The sequence below is a fragment of the Columba livia genome, chromosome 1, assembly GCF_036013475.1.
Source record: "Columba livia isolate bColLiv1 breed racing homer chromosome 1, bColLiv1.pat.W.v2, whole genome shotgun sequence".
Taxonomy (NCBI): Eukaryota; Metazoa; Chordata; class Aves; order Columbiformes; family Columbidae; genus Columba; species Columba livia.
This window is the reverse complement of record NC_088602.1, coordinates 160,397,961-160,414,935: the sequence shown is the minus strand read 5'-3', so window position 1 is coordinate 160,414,935 and position 16,975 is coordinate 160,397,961. Positions and strand designations below refer to the sequence as shown.

General features: G+C 38.4%; 1 protein-coding gene across 6 annotated transcripts in view; it reads right to left on the bottom strand.

The window, feature by feature from the left end:
• The window catches only part of ACSS3 (acyl-CoA synthetase short chain family member 3), a 118,453-nt gene that overhangs the window by 12,139 nt on the left and 89,339 nt on the right, over nucleotides 1-16,975 (bottom strand). For all 6 annotated transcript variants that reach the window (XM_065041551.1, XM_065041540.1, XM_065041523.1 and 3 more), the window contains 2 exons: nucleotides 9,404-9,499; nucleotides 4,286-4,349 (listed from right to left, as the gene is read on the bottom strand). In XM_065041551.1, the coding sequence (XP_064897623.1) occupies nucleotides 4,286-4,349; nucleotides 9,404-9,499 (160 nt within the window). The remainder of the gene's footprint in view (nucleotides 1-4,285; nucleotides 4,350-9,403; nucleotides 9,500-16,975) is intronic.

The window sequence follows — 16,975 nt, the reverse complement described above, 5'->3', positions numbered from 1 at the left end:
AAATAAAAACAACTCAAGCAATGGAGATACAGCTTAATCCCCTTCAGACACTGTCAACAATCACATGAGACATTTCTTAAAGTGTCTAAATACCAAACTGAGTTTCCCACTGCACTAGACTTTAAATGGGATTTCTCTTTGCTAATCCTCCTTATGAGAACAGACAGATTTGAAAATTCTGATAGCTAATCATGATTACATACACACACATACACATATTTTCAATTGTGTATTAATTACAAGCAGGTCAGCACAATGCAAGCAGAAGTGTGTCACCAAATCAGACTAGTCTTGCTAATGGAAATGGAGGTCACTGCTGCTATCATTTTCACTTCAGAATAAGTCCTTGATTAATTATCTTTCTTATCCAAAGATTCTAGCTCAAAAAAAAAGTAAATTCAGAAACAATTCATACAAGCCCACCCCCATGAGCTGCAGTCATCTTTATTTTCCCTTGCCCTTTCATCATCAACATTGTGACACTGTATTTGATTACTTAATCCTGAAAGACTTGTGAAGTCAAAAAGATTATTGCATTGTCCAGGTAAATTAGCCTGGATGAGAGTTCTTGTGAGCAAAAATCTTTCCAAAGGGCACAGACACAAAAAAAAAAAAACAACACAGCAGGTGTCAGCTGGTAGATGAGTAAAGAAAAGAAAGTACTTGGCGCAGAAAGATGGAGTAATTATGCGTAAGAATTACCCCTCCAAAGTATTTGACTCCTGCAGGACAAAATTAAAAACGCTGTTGCAAGGATATTTTAAATACTATACTCATTAGCACTGCAGGCCTCAAGCAGCCCCCAAAAATCTTTACCAGGAGTTAGACTGGGATAGAAATAACCAAAAGCAGCAGCGAATCACTTCTGCACAGCTGGTATTGTAGGCAGTGTGTGGCCACTCTCCAAGAAAGAACTTAAGGCTATTTCTCAACTCACATACACTGCAGATAAAACAAACACGTGGGTTTTTTTTTTCTAAAACGGTAGCTACACCGTATTTTGCTGCTGAGTGTATGACAAGAGTAATAGTCAAAACTGCCTTGACTCCCACATTTTCTGCTAGCAGCATGGGGACATGTCCTCAGGGATGAGAAACAAACCCTGCTTGTGACAAGGATCATGCCCACTATTTTTGAGGGGTCTTTACTGAAAACTAGCCCTAATAAAAAATGAAAAGTTTTATAGCCAAGTAGCTGCTTAGCTGAAAGAAGATACAAAATGCGATGCCTTAACCTAACAAACACAGATTTTAATGACTAAAAAATGACTAAACACTGCAGCAAATTGTCATTTACCAGAATGAAACCTGGAACAAAATGTTAAGACACTGTGAACCATATATCCTAAAACTAATTTCTGTTAACAGCCCACAGATTCAAATGTTAGAAGTGTTAAAAAAGAACCACAATGGGCCTCCTAAAGTTCATCAATACCTTTGCCTTGTTTTCATTTTTTTGTTTGTTGTTTGTTTGAGTTTTTGTGGGTTTAGGTTTTTTTGTGGTGCATTTGTTAAGCTGCAGAATGAATTTTAAGAGATCCTATTTTTTCAAAATATTAAATCAGAAAAAAGACTGGAAGAGGGGTGATATTTAGCCTCTCTCACAATCAGTTTCATAATGACTATTTTAATGACACCATGTAATTTCTTCCCCAATACTCTACTCTCTATATCAGAGTGGATATTACAATAAATATGGACATGATAAAAATTATAGTGTCCCTGTGCCACTACTCTTTCTTGAGTGATCCAATGCAACAAAACCAACCAACGAACCAATCAACACAAAACAAAAACAAAACAAACAAAAAACCTCAACCAACTAACAAAAAATTCCCCCTTTTCTCCCTATCAATTTCTTTGACTGCAGTAAAAGTCATGCTGGGCAAGATAAAACAAAACAAACAACAACAACCAATCAATACATAAACACTTTGGTAATGCCTTAAGATTAATGCCTAAATGTGAGGCCACATTAGGAAAGAAAAATTCTGGCTTTAAGAGTATGACAACCCAGCAGGATCTTCTAATATGGCAACATCCACTCCTGACAGACACTTAAAGATAGTAATGACTCAGAAATGCATGCACACATCTGTCAAGATTACCCCTTAGTAGATCTAATTCAGCTTGTTTGGCAGAGTTGCTAAGGATGGACTTCACTACACTTTTGCAAGAAAATGCTGGGCACATGCCCCAAGCTATAATATCTGTGGCACCCTTGCGATCACTGGAGAGAGAGGAGCACATCTGGAAGGTGATATATTCCATTCTAGCTGAATGCCTAAGACTGCTAGGATCAATTTTCTGACAAAACACCTTTCTCTCTCTCTGCTGATTACAAGCCTACATTTTATTATGGCATCAGGCACTACGGAGGTGAGAGCTTTGGAAGACAGCCCTCCACTCTGACTTGGATCACTGATACTGGAAACCAGTTTGCTAAAGGCTGAAGCAATTTTAATTATTCATACTCGGCAATGGAATGAATGCACAATCTCACATGTGCCACAGGAAAACTTCGCCTAACTATGAGTCTGCTGATTCAGGGGAGATCGTGTGAGCCTGGGTGTCTTGGTGGCTTAGACTGAGATGCTGAAAATTAGGCCGGGAATAGACTTAATCCTGAAAACAAACGTCTGCGTCATACGGTACAATAACTTAATGTGAAACTATCTTATTCTCCACAGCAGTCTGGTGACATGAGATCAGTAGTACGGCTGAGCAGAAAACCTTCACACCTTGGCAGCCCTGACTCCCAGGCAGGCTCTATGCAGCCAGTTCACAATTTTAGGGCTGGACATTTGCAGCTCGCTCCAGTGCCTGCAGCTCTTGCGTGTCTCATCTCCTGCTCACGTGGCCACTGCCTCAAACCTCAACTAACTTCTCTCTTTAACAACTCAAAGTTGGTACAAACAGTATGACTTTTGATAGAATTTCAATTCACTGAAAGTTAATGCTAATCTTTATATTTTCTTCCATTCGTCTGAGCATGCAGTGAAGACTCTGAGTCACCACAACTCTCCTAAATTTTTCCACAAAAGTGGATCATATAATCGTACATAGTTTGGGTTGGAAGGAACCTTCAAAACTCATCTAGTCCAACCCCCCTGCAATGGGCAGGGACATCTTCAACTAGATCAGGTTGCTCAAAGCCCCGTCCAGCCTGGCCTGGAATGTCTCCAGGGATGGGGCATCTACCACCTCTCTGTTTTACCATCTTAATTGTAAAAAATTTCTTTCTCATCTCTAGAGTGCATTTCTTCTGGGACTTGTATTTACGGGCAGATAGGAAGTGTTCAGAACTGAAGTACTTTATGTGACTGAAAACAGAGGTGGTTATAGCTAACACATTAATCACAATGTAGGTATCTGTCTTCAAAAAATGCCATTTGCCTAAAAGCCTGTGGAACATCCAGAGTACAGGGCTGTTGTGGGCTGTGGGGAGCTATCGAGCTTTACAGAAGGAAAGGTTCTGGCAGAAGGTAAGATAAGAAAAATGTAATTGATGTTCACAGTGTTATCTAAAAAGAGGCCTCTCTATCTCAGAAAAGGTGCTAAGAAAGGTGTACTTTCAGAAAGAATATTATAGCTTATGGAACTCATCTGATAGGAGTCTGGTAAATGGTACTAAAATCACCTATATGATTAACAGCAGGGTTTTTTTTCTTTCTTTCTCTCTTTCTTTTCTTCTTTTCTTCCTTTCTTTCTTTTTTTTTTTTCTGGAGTCTTTTCCTGTATGTATTTTGTCTGAGTACTACCACAGCTGAACGGTATTTTTCAAGCAAAGCACATGCAGAGACATCTTGCTGTTTTTACAGAGATCAGAAAACACACATTCTCCCTCTAGGAATGTACATTGCTTCAGATTAGGAGATAGTGAAAGAGGAGGTTGCATCACACCAGCAAATCAAAGCATGTAAATCCGTACTGCTGTACTGTTTCACTAAACCAAAATACAAAGTAGTGAAGAGAATGATTCAGGATCTTACACATACATCACAACAAGAAGGCTTCATCCTGTGCCAACAGGCTGATAATTAAGAAAATGGTAAACCTTGCTGTAGTCTAAGAAAAAAAAAAACAGCAATCCACACTCAGAGAATTTCATTTGCAATTTTTCAGCATTAATGGACATAAACATTTCTGGCAGTTCGGCATCAGTATCAGAGACAGCCATTCTTTCAACACTTGTTACTTCAATTATTCCTATATAAAAAAACTTCAGTCAAAAGACAACACATGTAAGAACCTTCTCATAACTGTAAGATATTTAGTTTGCTTACTTTACCACAATATTTCCCAAAGTATTTGCCTTCACTGGTTCCTTATTTTCATCCAGAATCATCACTGTAAAAAAAAGTAATATAGGAAGATAACTGTTAAGTAGTGCATTTTTAGATGGAAGGCATTGTCTTCATGAATATCAAGTTATGTCATCACACTTCAGAATGGAAATACACCAAGCAACAAAAGGAATTAAGTAATTTGGGAGTTTCAAACTGGATAATCTCTTGACTTTATTAACATTCAGCCTTAAGTACAAAAAGTCTTAAATAATTCTTCTTCTTTGGGAGCAGAAATAGCACAACGACCCAAAAGGCAAAAATATAGAACTTGAAAATTAAAAGACACCTTCAAACTGGAAAATGTAAACTTCCAAATAGCAAAGGGCCCTTCAGATACATGACAAATACAAGAAAAAGTGTGCAGGTAACATGAGTAAGAAATAATAACTAAGATTACTGGAGGCTAACCGAGTTAATGAGAGAAATACTATTAGCAGTAAACAACGTGTCTGGTTTGCAAAGGCTCTCAGGAGAATAAGATGATCCTCCCCAGCTGACAAGGCTTATTCTAGCACAAAGAGTTAAAGTAACTCGTGAACTACCCAAAGCCACACAGAGGGGTAATTCTAGAGTACAGCAAAGAATCCAGATGTCCCAACAGAAACCTTTTCCCTGGGTGACACTGGCCCATCACCTTCAGTGAAAGCACCATACCCTGGTACTGGGCTTTCTGAGGAACAAAACCTGAAACAGCCTCTCCCATGAAGTCATCTGGGAAATCTGCTACAACCACCCATTCCATCTGAAAGGTGTGGGCATAAGGAAGGAATGGCAGGTATCAACTTGGCCTGTGATAAATTTAATTAAAGAAAGTGAAATTACTTAACCATGGAAAAACAAGGAAGGAAGGTTTTGACAGGCTGACATGGATTTAAACACGTGCTTTTTGAAGCCTGCCCAAGCCAAAAAGCAATGTTCAGCTGGATATAAATTACTACAAATAATCTTACATTCTGTATTAAAAAGTTCCAGAGGAAATGGGGAAAAGAGGATGACAGACTTCTGACTAAAACCCTGCTAAGACTCTTATGAGTAATATCACATCCTCCCTGTCCAAAGAATGCCAACACTTGTAATTTACTATTTCTGGCTGAAGCCACTCCTTCAAAGAGAATCATAATTTTTAAGAAACGGAAGAACCTGCTGAAAGCTATGGCTCAGCACATAGACACAAGCAAGTACACAATGCCAGTTTTACAAATCAGTGACTTGGAAGGAGTAACTGGAATAGGAAATCAAAAGGATGAATAGGCACATAGAAGGCACTTCTGAAAAACAGCAAGAAGGGCATAAATAAAACAATTTATAGTCTGCAAACATATTGTTTCTTACGTATTTTTAGAAGGTGTGAGAACGTATTATCGTTAGATTTGGAGAATCTAGGCATAGAATGCACAATGAAAAAGACCCACTTACATGTAGCTTTTAATGCTTTTTTCCTATTTTTTTTCCATATTTTCATTATACTAAAGTAAAATCTAATCAGTTTATTATAATGATTTTATCAAGGTAGCAATCCCAGCATTTATTCTGCTCTTTGTAAACAGTGTATTTCAATGTACAAACATTTAGGGAAGGAAAATATTACACTGCTCACTCCTGAATTACTGAAGAACTGACTTAATTCTTCAAAATATGGGACTGGCTTCAGTTTGAAAAGATGGAATGAAATTATCTGGAAAGGGTTCAAATAGATCAAAGGGAAAGCTCGATATAATGTCTGACTTAAGGCAACAGAGCTAGAAATTAATATATCTTGATTCACTTTTAAATGCAGTTTATGCCACTGCACTTCAATGACATGTCTAAGTACTGCTTTTATTCTTTATATTCTAAAAATCAGCAAAGCAATACATTATTTTAGCAATTCTGTGACAGGGAAGAATTTGGCTGTATTAAAAAAAAAAAAGTAGGTTTTGTAACTTTCTACTTATAGCGCAGCATAAATACAACAATTTTAATTAATGTAGCAACAGCAGCAAAACAACATCAAAACAGAAGTGGGTGACAGCAAGAGAGTGGCCAGTACAGAACAATTTCAAGATCCACTATTTTACGAATGGCTGCATTACAGGCCACAATTGGCCTCAAACCAAAGACTGAAAGGCATAAAGTTCTTTCCTAAATCTTCAGTCAGTTTGAGTGCTTATCTTATGTTTCCCTTTTAAGGCACGCTAAACATATTTCCTTCATTCTGTTTGAATAAATTCTTTACTTATACTAGGCCAAATATTCCAAAAAAAGTTGTAGGAAATTTTTATATTCTTGCCTCTCATACTTTTTTCTAGGCCTGTCTATCATGTGATAGCATGTGTGATGCAATTACATGCTTTCACTCTTCCCTATTTATTACAATTCTGGACAAATTTCACGGCTTTGTCTTAACACTGTTTTTGAGCTATTGCTTGTTTTCTTGCCATGATTGTAAATACCAAAACCAGAGCTGCTGAAAATATTTATTTTCTTTCATATTCATTTCCACGTGGAAGTATTAGAAGAAAAAACAGCTCAGCTCTTTCTGCCCCATGATGTGAGAACTTTTCCTGAAAATGGTTTGATCTTTAATGTAATTATTTTTCAAACTTCAAGTAATTCCTGAAAACTGTGTCAAAATCAGGGTTCCCAGGTATGAAAATATTTTTGCATTCTTAATTCTATGGCGGCACCCTCTGCATGCAAATACCTCCAGACAAGGGGTGCTCTTCCTTTTAATCACAGTATCACAGTATCACAGTATGTTAGGGATTGGAAGGGACCTCAAAAGATCATCTAGTCCAATCCCCCTGCTGGAGCAGGAACGCCTAGGTGAGGTCGCACAGGAACATGTCCAGGCGGGTTTTGAATGTCTCCAGAGAAGGAGACTCCACAACCTCCCTGGGCAGCCTGTTCCAGTGCTCTATCACCCTCACTGAGAAGAAGTTTTTTCTCAAATTTAAGCGGAACCTCTTGTGTTCCAGCATGATCCCATTACCCCTTGTCCTATCATTGTTTGCCACCGAGAAGTGCCTGGCTCCATCCTCATGGCACTCACCCTTTATATATTTATAAACATTAATGAGGTCCCCCCTTAGTCTCCTCTTCTCCAAACTAAAGAGACCCAGCTCCCTCAGCCTTTCTTCATAAGGGAAGTGCTCCACTCCCTTAATCATCTTTGTTGCCCTGCACTGGACTCTCTCCAGCAGTTCCCTGTCCTTCTGGAACTGAGGGGCCCAGAACTGGACACAATATTCCAGATGTGGTCTCACCAGGGTGGAGTAGAGGGGAAGGAGAACCTCTCTTGACCTACTAACCACCCCCCTTCTAATACACCCCAGGATGCCATTGGCCTTCTTGGCCACAAGGGCACAGTGCTGGCTCATGGTCATCCTGTTGTCCACCAGGACCCCCAGGTCCCTTTCCCCTACACTGCTCTCTAATATGTAATTTCCCAACCTATACTGGAACCTGGGGTTGTTCCTGCCCAGATGCAGGACTCTACACTTGCCCTTGTTAAATTTCATTAGGTTATTCCCCGCCCAACTCTCCAGCCTGTCCAGGTCCCGCTGGATGGCAGCACAGCCTTCTGGCGTGTCAGCCACACCTCCCAGCTTAGTGTCATCAGCAAACTTGCTGATAGTACACTCTATTCCCTCGTCTAAATCGTTAATGAATATATTGAATAATATTGGCCCCAGTACTGACCCCTGAGGCACTCCACTAGATACTGGCCTCCAACTAGACTCCGCACCATTGACTAACACTCTCTGGCTTCTCTCCTTAAGCCAGTTTGCAACCCACCTCACTACTCTATTGTCTACACCACACCTCCTCAACTTAGCTGTGAGGATGCTGTGGGAGACTGTGTCAAAGGCTTTACTGAAGTCAAGGTAGACCACATCCACCGCTCTGCCATCATCCATCCACCTTGTCACATTCTCATAAAAGGCTATGAGGTTGGTCAAGCATGACTTACCCTTGGTGAAGCCATGCTGACTGCCCCTAATAACCCTCTTATCCTTGATATGCCTTGAGATGGCACCAAGGATAAGCTGTTCCATTACTTTCCCAGGGACAGAGGTGAGGCTGACCGGTCTATAATTACCCGGGTCCTCCTTCTTGCCCTTTTTGAAGACTGGAGTGACATTTGCTTTCCTCCAATCCTCGGGCACCTCTTCCGTTTCCCAAGACTTGGCAAAGATGATGGAGAGCGGTCCAGCAATGACTTCAGCCAGCTCCCTCAGCATCCGGTAGGTCCATAGCCTACCATTTCTCCCAGATAGAAATAAAAATGCTCCACAAGCACTGAAAGATAAGGTGCTGAACAACTGGCTCAAATATGAGCCCATATATCATAAAGCTGACTTTGATTTTCTTTAAAGAAGTATAAGATGAGTTCAAATGGAAGATTTACATCCTTGCCAAGCTGTTTCCTAGCTCACTATGATGTATTTGTTGAAGACACAGACCTTAGTAAGAATTTTCTTTATGTGCTTCAGCATACTTGTCATAAAAATTGTAGGGCCAAAATAAAATCCAATCAATCTAATCAATGTGTCCCTGAGACACAATTTTTTCATGTGGATCTCCAAAAACAAAATTATTTAGGCTTTGAAAACTGAAAACACAGCTATAACAGAACAAAATGCAAGTTATAGCAATTATTTGCCTAGTCACCATTCCCTTTTTGCTGATGGTTATTACTAACATTTTTCTTCCTGATTTGCCAATACAAATTTTACAGCTGCTCTTATTTAAAACAATGCAACTGTAGATAAAGCCTTCAAGCACAGTATTTTTTCGTAACTTTGCTAAATCCAGTGCAGAAGTATGTACCAGCCCTTCCATATAAATAAAGGCAGGAGTAGTTGATCAATTTTCTTGAACACAATTCTGAATTTTCTTATTTAGACTCACATTCCACAACACAATAAAAAAAAAAAAACAGAGCTTCCTGTTACCAGAAGGGGGACAGTAAGACTGTAATTTGCTTTCCCTTTGAGATATGAAAATGAAAGAGCGCTTACTCAGGAACGTAAGCAATAAGCTTTTCTAGCAGAATGTTTAGCTGAGTCTTACCGTTGTATCCTGGTACTGGTTTTCCTGCCTGTCCAGGTGGAGGTGTCATAGAGTTCCCCAAACCAATACAAGAAGCAGTAATTGCAGAACCAGATTCTATTAAGAGAACATAGATATTGTCAGTTAAGATTGTTCTTAGTGTCATTAAGTATTTATTGGCTCCAAGTTTTGCTTCTAGTTCAGCACATCAAAATAATACAGTGAAATAAAAATCCCAGACAAACAGTAGAAGATTAAGAATCCAGGAGCTTTTATGTTTTGTCTAATTAAAGTTCATTACAGAAATTTGCATTATTCAAAAGGGAACTTTATCCATTCCACATAAAACAGTCAGATTCTGCATTACACCTGTAATCTATTCTGCTGTGGATATAAGCTTACACAACACCAGTAAGAAATCGCCTACAGCAAAGCCATTAAATACTGTGTAGGGTACTTCAAGGGTTATTTCACAAGCCAATATACTCAGGAAGCTTAAATTCCAGAAAAAAAAAAAAAAAGGTAAATCAGTTCATTCTTGGTTGATTATCTTTTCCCTGTAAAGCAATATCAAAGTGTCTGTTGTTCTACTTTGGAGCTACACATTCAGAGGTTTGGAAAGTGAATATATGCCAAATCTCTGTGAAAATATTGGTCAGAAAAATCAGAGAAGAGAAGAACTGGGAAATGAAAGATCTTCCTTGAATTGGGAATTGTGGGAATTGACAGATTATTTCTAATCAAGACCTGTCAATCAAAAAAACCTGAGGGGAGAGGAAGAATTTTAAATTTCTGAAGATTTTTTGGATTTGCCTGACTCTCTAATATGCTGCTAATAAAAACAACATAAACTAGAAAGGAAACTTCATCATAGTAATTTATCTGTATTTGTGCCTGCTTTTTGAACAACAGTGAATAAGACAATGAATGTCCAATTATTGTAACCAAGAATCACAAGTTCTAGAACTTCGTGAATAGGTGTTTATAATTCCTGCTATTTCTTTTATTGTCTTCTCAACTACCAGTGAATATATCATTGTCATATTTACCCAGTGCTCTGATCTCCAAGTGGTATATTAAGCTCCCATGTGTCAGTAAGACTTTTTATATACATGGAAAAAAATGTGCTTTTTTTGGTGCTTGGACCAGATATTAATTCAGAGATGGAATCCCAAAAGCATTTGCTCTTTGTGTTAGGTTAACAGTTTCTGAATACTAAAGATTCCCTTACAATGTAGAAGCACAAAGGAGAGCCGTCAAAGGATAACATGAATCTTTGTGATGTACATTTCTTGGGAAATCAATGCATATCTGCCAAACGGGATGCTGGATTGAAATATCAATTTCACAAACATATTGGGAAAAAGGAACTCTTTTCCAGGACAGCACGTCTTATGACAGAAAAAAAAAGTGGTTTGATTTGGAAGTAGAATTCCTTTCAAAATCCTGCTGAAAATAAATCAGCAGTGTTCAGAAGAATACAGAAAAATAAGTACTGATGATAAATTTTCTTTACCAATTATGTGTAATACAAGTACTGTGTGGCCCTTTAATATATGTCCAATAGATAAAGTTGATCAAGAATCTTTGGTTTCAATTAAGGTAGGTTTGTTTACAATTCAAGTTAGGACCTATATGCAAGTAGCAAGACCCAGGTCTGAAAGTTAAAACAGCAACAGTTTGAAGAAAGACAACGCTTGTCAAATGGATGTTGTACAGAGTGTTTCAAAAGGATGGGCCCAGTTGGAATCACTATATCTTTGTAATTGAGTCCATCCTTTTGAAACGCCCTGTATTCCACCTGCTCCTTACATCAGGTTTCTGAATGTACAGATGGGCATCCCTTACCTGACACTCACTTGTTTATAGCTGCAGATTCTCTGAGATTAATGCACAGCATCCAGACAGATTCCCAATACTGAAGTTTTTAGGAACTTGCATATTTTTAACATAAGGAACAGAACAGTAGATCTGTGTTCCAGTCAGTCTCTCCAGCAAACACTTAGGCACTAACCTTCCACTGACTGCGCTAGCAAGTTAACTCACCCTCCGGCTTTGGTGGAAGGGTTTTCAGGGACAACTGGATCATAAAAACAATTTCCTTTATGCATAACACCTTATAATGTGACAATGAAACAGCTATTTGGAAAAGCAATGTTTCACACTGGAAGAGTAACGTTGCACAACTAGTCTGGTAACTACATTCAACATCTGCTCTAAGTTATAATAGGATGAATATAGATACCTCTGAGAATAATGAAAAGCACTTCACTGAGACTTGGAAGAGAGAGTTAGTGAGAGATCATATTAAAATCATAGCTGTTAAAGTGTCCCAAGTCCCTCTTTAGGTTTTCACTCTCATGGAGAAGGCTGATGTAAAGAAATAGCCCCTGAAATTCAAAGATGTGACCTTCTTTGTTTTGTCCCAGTCTATACCTGTGCGAAAGATATTATTTTAAAGATATTTCAGTATTACTGAGCTACACTGGACGCTTGATGAATAGGCTGATTTAGGCATTTTTGTTAGATTTGTGCCTCTGAAAGTAATTCTTATGCCAGAGAAGGTGCTACTGACACAGAATCAAAATGTGCACTCTCTTACAAGCAACCAGGAGAGTCTGTACACCAGACTTCAGTCATCAGAAAGCTTCCAACTGCCCATGTGCCTGACTTGCAGAAGCTGCACTCTGCCAAATGATGCAGAGCAACAGATAGCAAGTCCTGTGCTCAAAATTGTCTTGCTTATTCACAGTCAACAGTCAAGTTCAATCAAAATAAACAGATCTGAAATAACTCAAGACTTTAAAGATTAAAAACGCCCTGTAATACTTACACTCCTGATAGATTATAATTTCTAGACTGTGTCTCATGTTCTTCAACATAATAGACTGTCACAATGCTGAAACATTGTGTTTTCTGGGAGGAGGTACTTATGGAAAATACACTGTATTCTGACAGGACTATTTGAGTTTGGGCTGCACTAAGTGAGTAATGTAAGGCTGCCTGCCTTGAATTTCCTAGGATGCAATGGATAGACACTAGAAGCACGCAAAAGAGGTGGAAAGTTGTTATGTAGCAGGAGAAAAAAAAGAAGATAAACGAGCAACCGTCATACATTAACAAATTAATGAATGCAATAAATACATGAAATTCTCACTCTAGCAGTGCTGTTTTGAGCCATTCTCTTGGCAAAGCTGTCACTTTGGTTGAGAGCCATTAAAGGAATTACTACAGCAGAAGAGAGCACTGATAAAAATGAAAGGAGGGTCTATGGAAGGTAAAAAGCTTAGGCAGCAACTGATAACAAATCCATCCACATAGCAAGAATGCAGCTCTGAAGAAACTAAGAAATTCCTTTCACATGGTCCCTCCACACACTGGTCATTGTAATTATGCCCGAAAGGGTGGAATGAAGAACCCCTTGAAGCTACAGCAACATGCTTTCTAGTACAGCAACAACTACTGGGCATCCAGAAACAGAAAACCACAGTACTAGGTGAATTGTAGCACTCAAAATCTGCATCAGAGCATACCATACTGCTTCCTTATAATAAAACCAAATCTAACACACCACGGAAATAGTATGCACTGGGAGGGTCTTGAATATTCAGGGACCAGGTCATCAAGTATTCACATAGACTTCATTGCCTTCATCCTTTGGCATATGACTGTGCGCAGCAAAGAACGTTTCCTAGTCAGTTCATCATCACTGAAACCCAAGCAAGTTTCTAAGTCTCTCACTGCACTAGCAGTAGGTGGCCTCACTCACAACTTGTGATTGAACACTCCTAACCCTGACAAATTCTGTCTAGACAGCCATGCTGCAGGCTGGTAGGTCAAGCACTGCTTTAGTCTTATGCTTACTGGTCTTGTAAGATAATTTGAGATAGTCGTTTTAGCCTCTGTACAGTACAGCTCAGCCATGCCCTCTGCAAGGACTCAAAAATACCCACTGTATAATTTTGCCATGAACTTTTCTTCACCTATTCTCTGGAAGAGATCTGCACTCTCTGCAGAGCTCCAGGTTGGTGCATGAGACATGATACAGTATTAACGTGTAGAATGACCAAGTATGCCTGGCTAGTGCTGAGTATTTAACTACAAGCAGTCTGATGCTAAATTTCCACCAACACTAAAGGCGATGACACTTGGCTACTATTACCGCAGGGCACTAAAGGGCACACATGAGAAGAGGTCGGATAATCCCAATACAAAGTGATGTGTGATGCTGGGCTGTCAGCTGGCAGACTGCCACAAAAGTCCACAGCTGCACCCACATTGTTAGTATATGTTGATATGCCACGATTTTTGCCACCTCCTAAGAGTAAAGACTAGTGAAAATTACTTTTCAGTTCTGTGATCATTATATCATGAACTTCCCCATCCATTTTACTCATTTCCCTTTCATTTTGCTTAAGCCTGTTATCAAATGAAGTATAATTTAATGACAGAGCTTATATTTACTGAAATCCTCATTTTCTAATATATTTAGCAGGGTACTGCAGTAACTCGTAACAGAGAAGCGAGAGGAGCTGCAAGGAGACAACAACAATTAAAGAATCTGGAGAACTGTAAATTCTTAAGGATTCCCTGATTCGGTTTTACCAACTGTCAAAAAGCAAGTATAAAATTAAATCCAATTCACACATTATGCAAAATTAGGTTAGATTAAAAACAATCTGTCATCCTAAACTCTAAAAGGCTTTGCTGGCTGGTAGTGAAACTTCAAAAACTCTTTCATGCATCATTTGGTATTTCATTTCACCCCTTATTTCTGAGGAGTATGACAGATGCAGCAGAAAAACTCTTGAACAGTGATGGTAATTATCATTTATTTTTCCTCCATCTGACTTCATTCTTAACTTATTCCTCTTGTGAATTAAGCACATGCAGCATCAAAACAATAAATAGCAGGTGCACACAAAATGCCAAAATATGGTAAGCAAGCAGCAGGGTTCTATCTTAGCAAAACCCACAAGAAGTATCGAATTTTAAGTGAGTGATTTGCAATCAAGATTTTAATACTTGTTTTATATGGAGCGTTTCAGCTCCTTACAAACTTAAGTAAAGCGAGGCTAAAAAACATGCAGTAAACCAACTAGAAAGAATTTCAGTTAAGACTTTCTTGCTCAAACTTTATTTAGAGAGACTATCACATTTGAAGCATGACCTTGTCCATCAGGCTGCTTACAGTTTAATTTACATTCATTTGGCAGAAGATCAGAACAATTTGTTACCTTGAGGTGGGATGGCTGCAAAACATGTTCCTTCATCCAACTAGTACCCTACAAAACAGAGTGTAAAACCTCCACAAGCTAACTGTAAGCCTCATGAAAAAAAGTGGTTTTCACCTATTCTTCACATCAAAATGAAATTAAACTTGGCCTTTCTCGCTTGCTTAAATTGTATGCACAGCCTCAAAAAAACTCCACTTCACTGCTTAATTTTATTCAGACACTATAATGTAGAAACTTCAATCACAAAACATGGAAAAGAGATATAAATAGGAAATGAACCGATCAATTTTTTAAATGGTGACTAAGGAAACCAGAAAGATCAGTTAATTAAACAGGCTCTCCAGTACAGATATATTTGCATAATAGGACCAGTGCACTGCATAGAATCTTGCTTTTTCTTCTGGTTATGACTATTTGCTGTTCAGTATTCACTTCCACTTGAAGTTCCCCTTATTCTCTACATTCTTTGTTGTACGGCAGCACCAAGGGTGCTCAGTCATCAATGGGGCCATACACTACAGACACCACAGAAAACAGTTACTGTCTGAAAGATCAGCACAGACAAAAGCCAAAAGGGACAACGATGTGACAGCCGTATTCATTTTCATTATACACTGTATGAAGAAGGGTGACTTTGTAATTAAAATGCACAACTAGACACTGCACAGTTGACTTGAGCTGATTTAAATGCACATTAGTGAAGATAACTATAAAAAAACATGTCTCATTATCCTCCTACACTTCGGTTGTACATTTCCATCTATGTTTTTCCTCCATTTTGACATGAAATTGGATTGAACTGATTCAGATTTAGAAAAAAAAAAAAAAAACTAAACAAAACAAAGTAATTCTTTCAGCCAGGTTAGTTTCTGCCTAAATCAATGCTCCAATTCTGCTCACCACATGGCCACACACATGGTAGGACTGACCTAAGAGCAGGGGTACCTGGGCAGTGACAGAGATGAAGGAGAGACGCTCTGCTCCACTCCCTCCTTCACTCATGGTTTGGACTAATTAGACCGTGCACAAATCCCACACCCAGCGACACACCACCACTGCCAAGCTATTTATCTCTGTATGTTTCATTTAAAACAGGAATAGTATCGCAAGTATTTCCTCCCCCACAATCAATTTGTCCATTTAGTCTAATTCATGGCTTAGGAAATCACTTTACATTTTAAATGTCAAATGAAACACAGGTACACATTTAAGTGCTTTCATAAGCCAGGTAATTTTTCTGAAATAGAGCTTTAGTGACAAATAGCTTTCTGAAAGCTCATCTATGCTGATACTCTATTGGTTTAACTTCAGATCTCAATCTGCAGTGGTATCGATGAATGCCTCCCACTCCCTGGTTCCAATGAAGCTGCGAAATTAAACCACAAATTTGGGACACCACTTCCAATCTTTAAAAGGAAATACTGTATTATATTCAGTGTTGCACTAATTAAAGTATAATCATTTAAATAAACGGGCAACCATTCCCATATTATTATGCACTTATGCATCCCTGAGAGTGACAGCTTCAAGCTTGTTTGCACAATCTAGGAATTATGATGTTAGTATTAACCTGGCTGTGGAGCCATTTTAATATGTATACAACAACAGCTATGTACAGCTAGCCAGAGCGTTTCCCTTATTTATTGTGAATGTACAGAAGCACATGAAAAAATAATCACAAAATAAGCTAAAGGTATTTGAAAATCTGAAGCCTGTTCCTCAAAATAAAATCCATTTGGTTTGTAAAGTAATATATTTTCTGAAAGTACCTGAGTTTCCATGCTTATTCTTAACAAGAGAAACCAGCAATTCTTTTAGTATTTTTTTAAATGCTTCAAACCACTTGTAGTCATAATGCATCTCTTACCATGAATACATATTACACTTGTGAAGGCCAAATATCTCCTGTATAATGGTTCTATTGCTATATGCAACCTACCCCTTTAAAACAAAAATCAATCCACCAAATAATTAAAATTCCCCCAAGGCTCCCTTTTATGATCTTATCCAAACACAGAATGTATTTACAAACTGTGCTCCTTGTGGTATCATACATATATACAAGGCCTCTGAAGATTCCAAAGCACATCCAAATAAAATCTCCAGAATAAATGTTTAAAATGTAACTATAAAGAAGCTCTAACTAGCTCAATTAAATGTTGGGGTTGGGGGGCCATGACAAATGTTAAAACCAAAGAAGGAAATAAGTTCAGTTATCACAAACTGGAGAGCTAGTCTTAAAGCACCAGAAGTTTATGCATTCATTTTGTAGGTATAGCAGGTTACTTTGCCTTCAAATGGTAATTTATAATGTGCATCTTATAAGCTGCCTATAGCAAAATGACAGCCAAGGTAA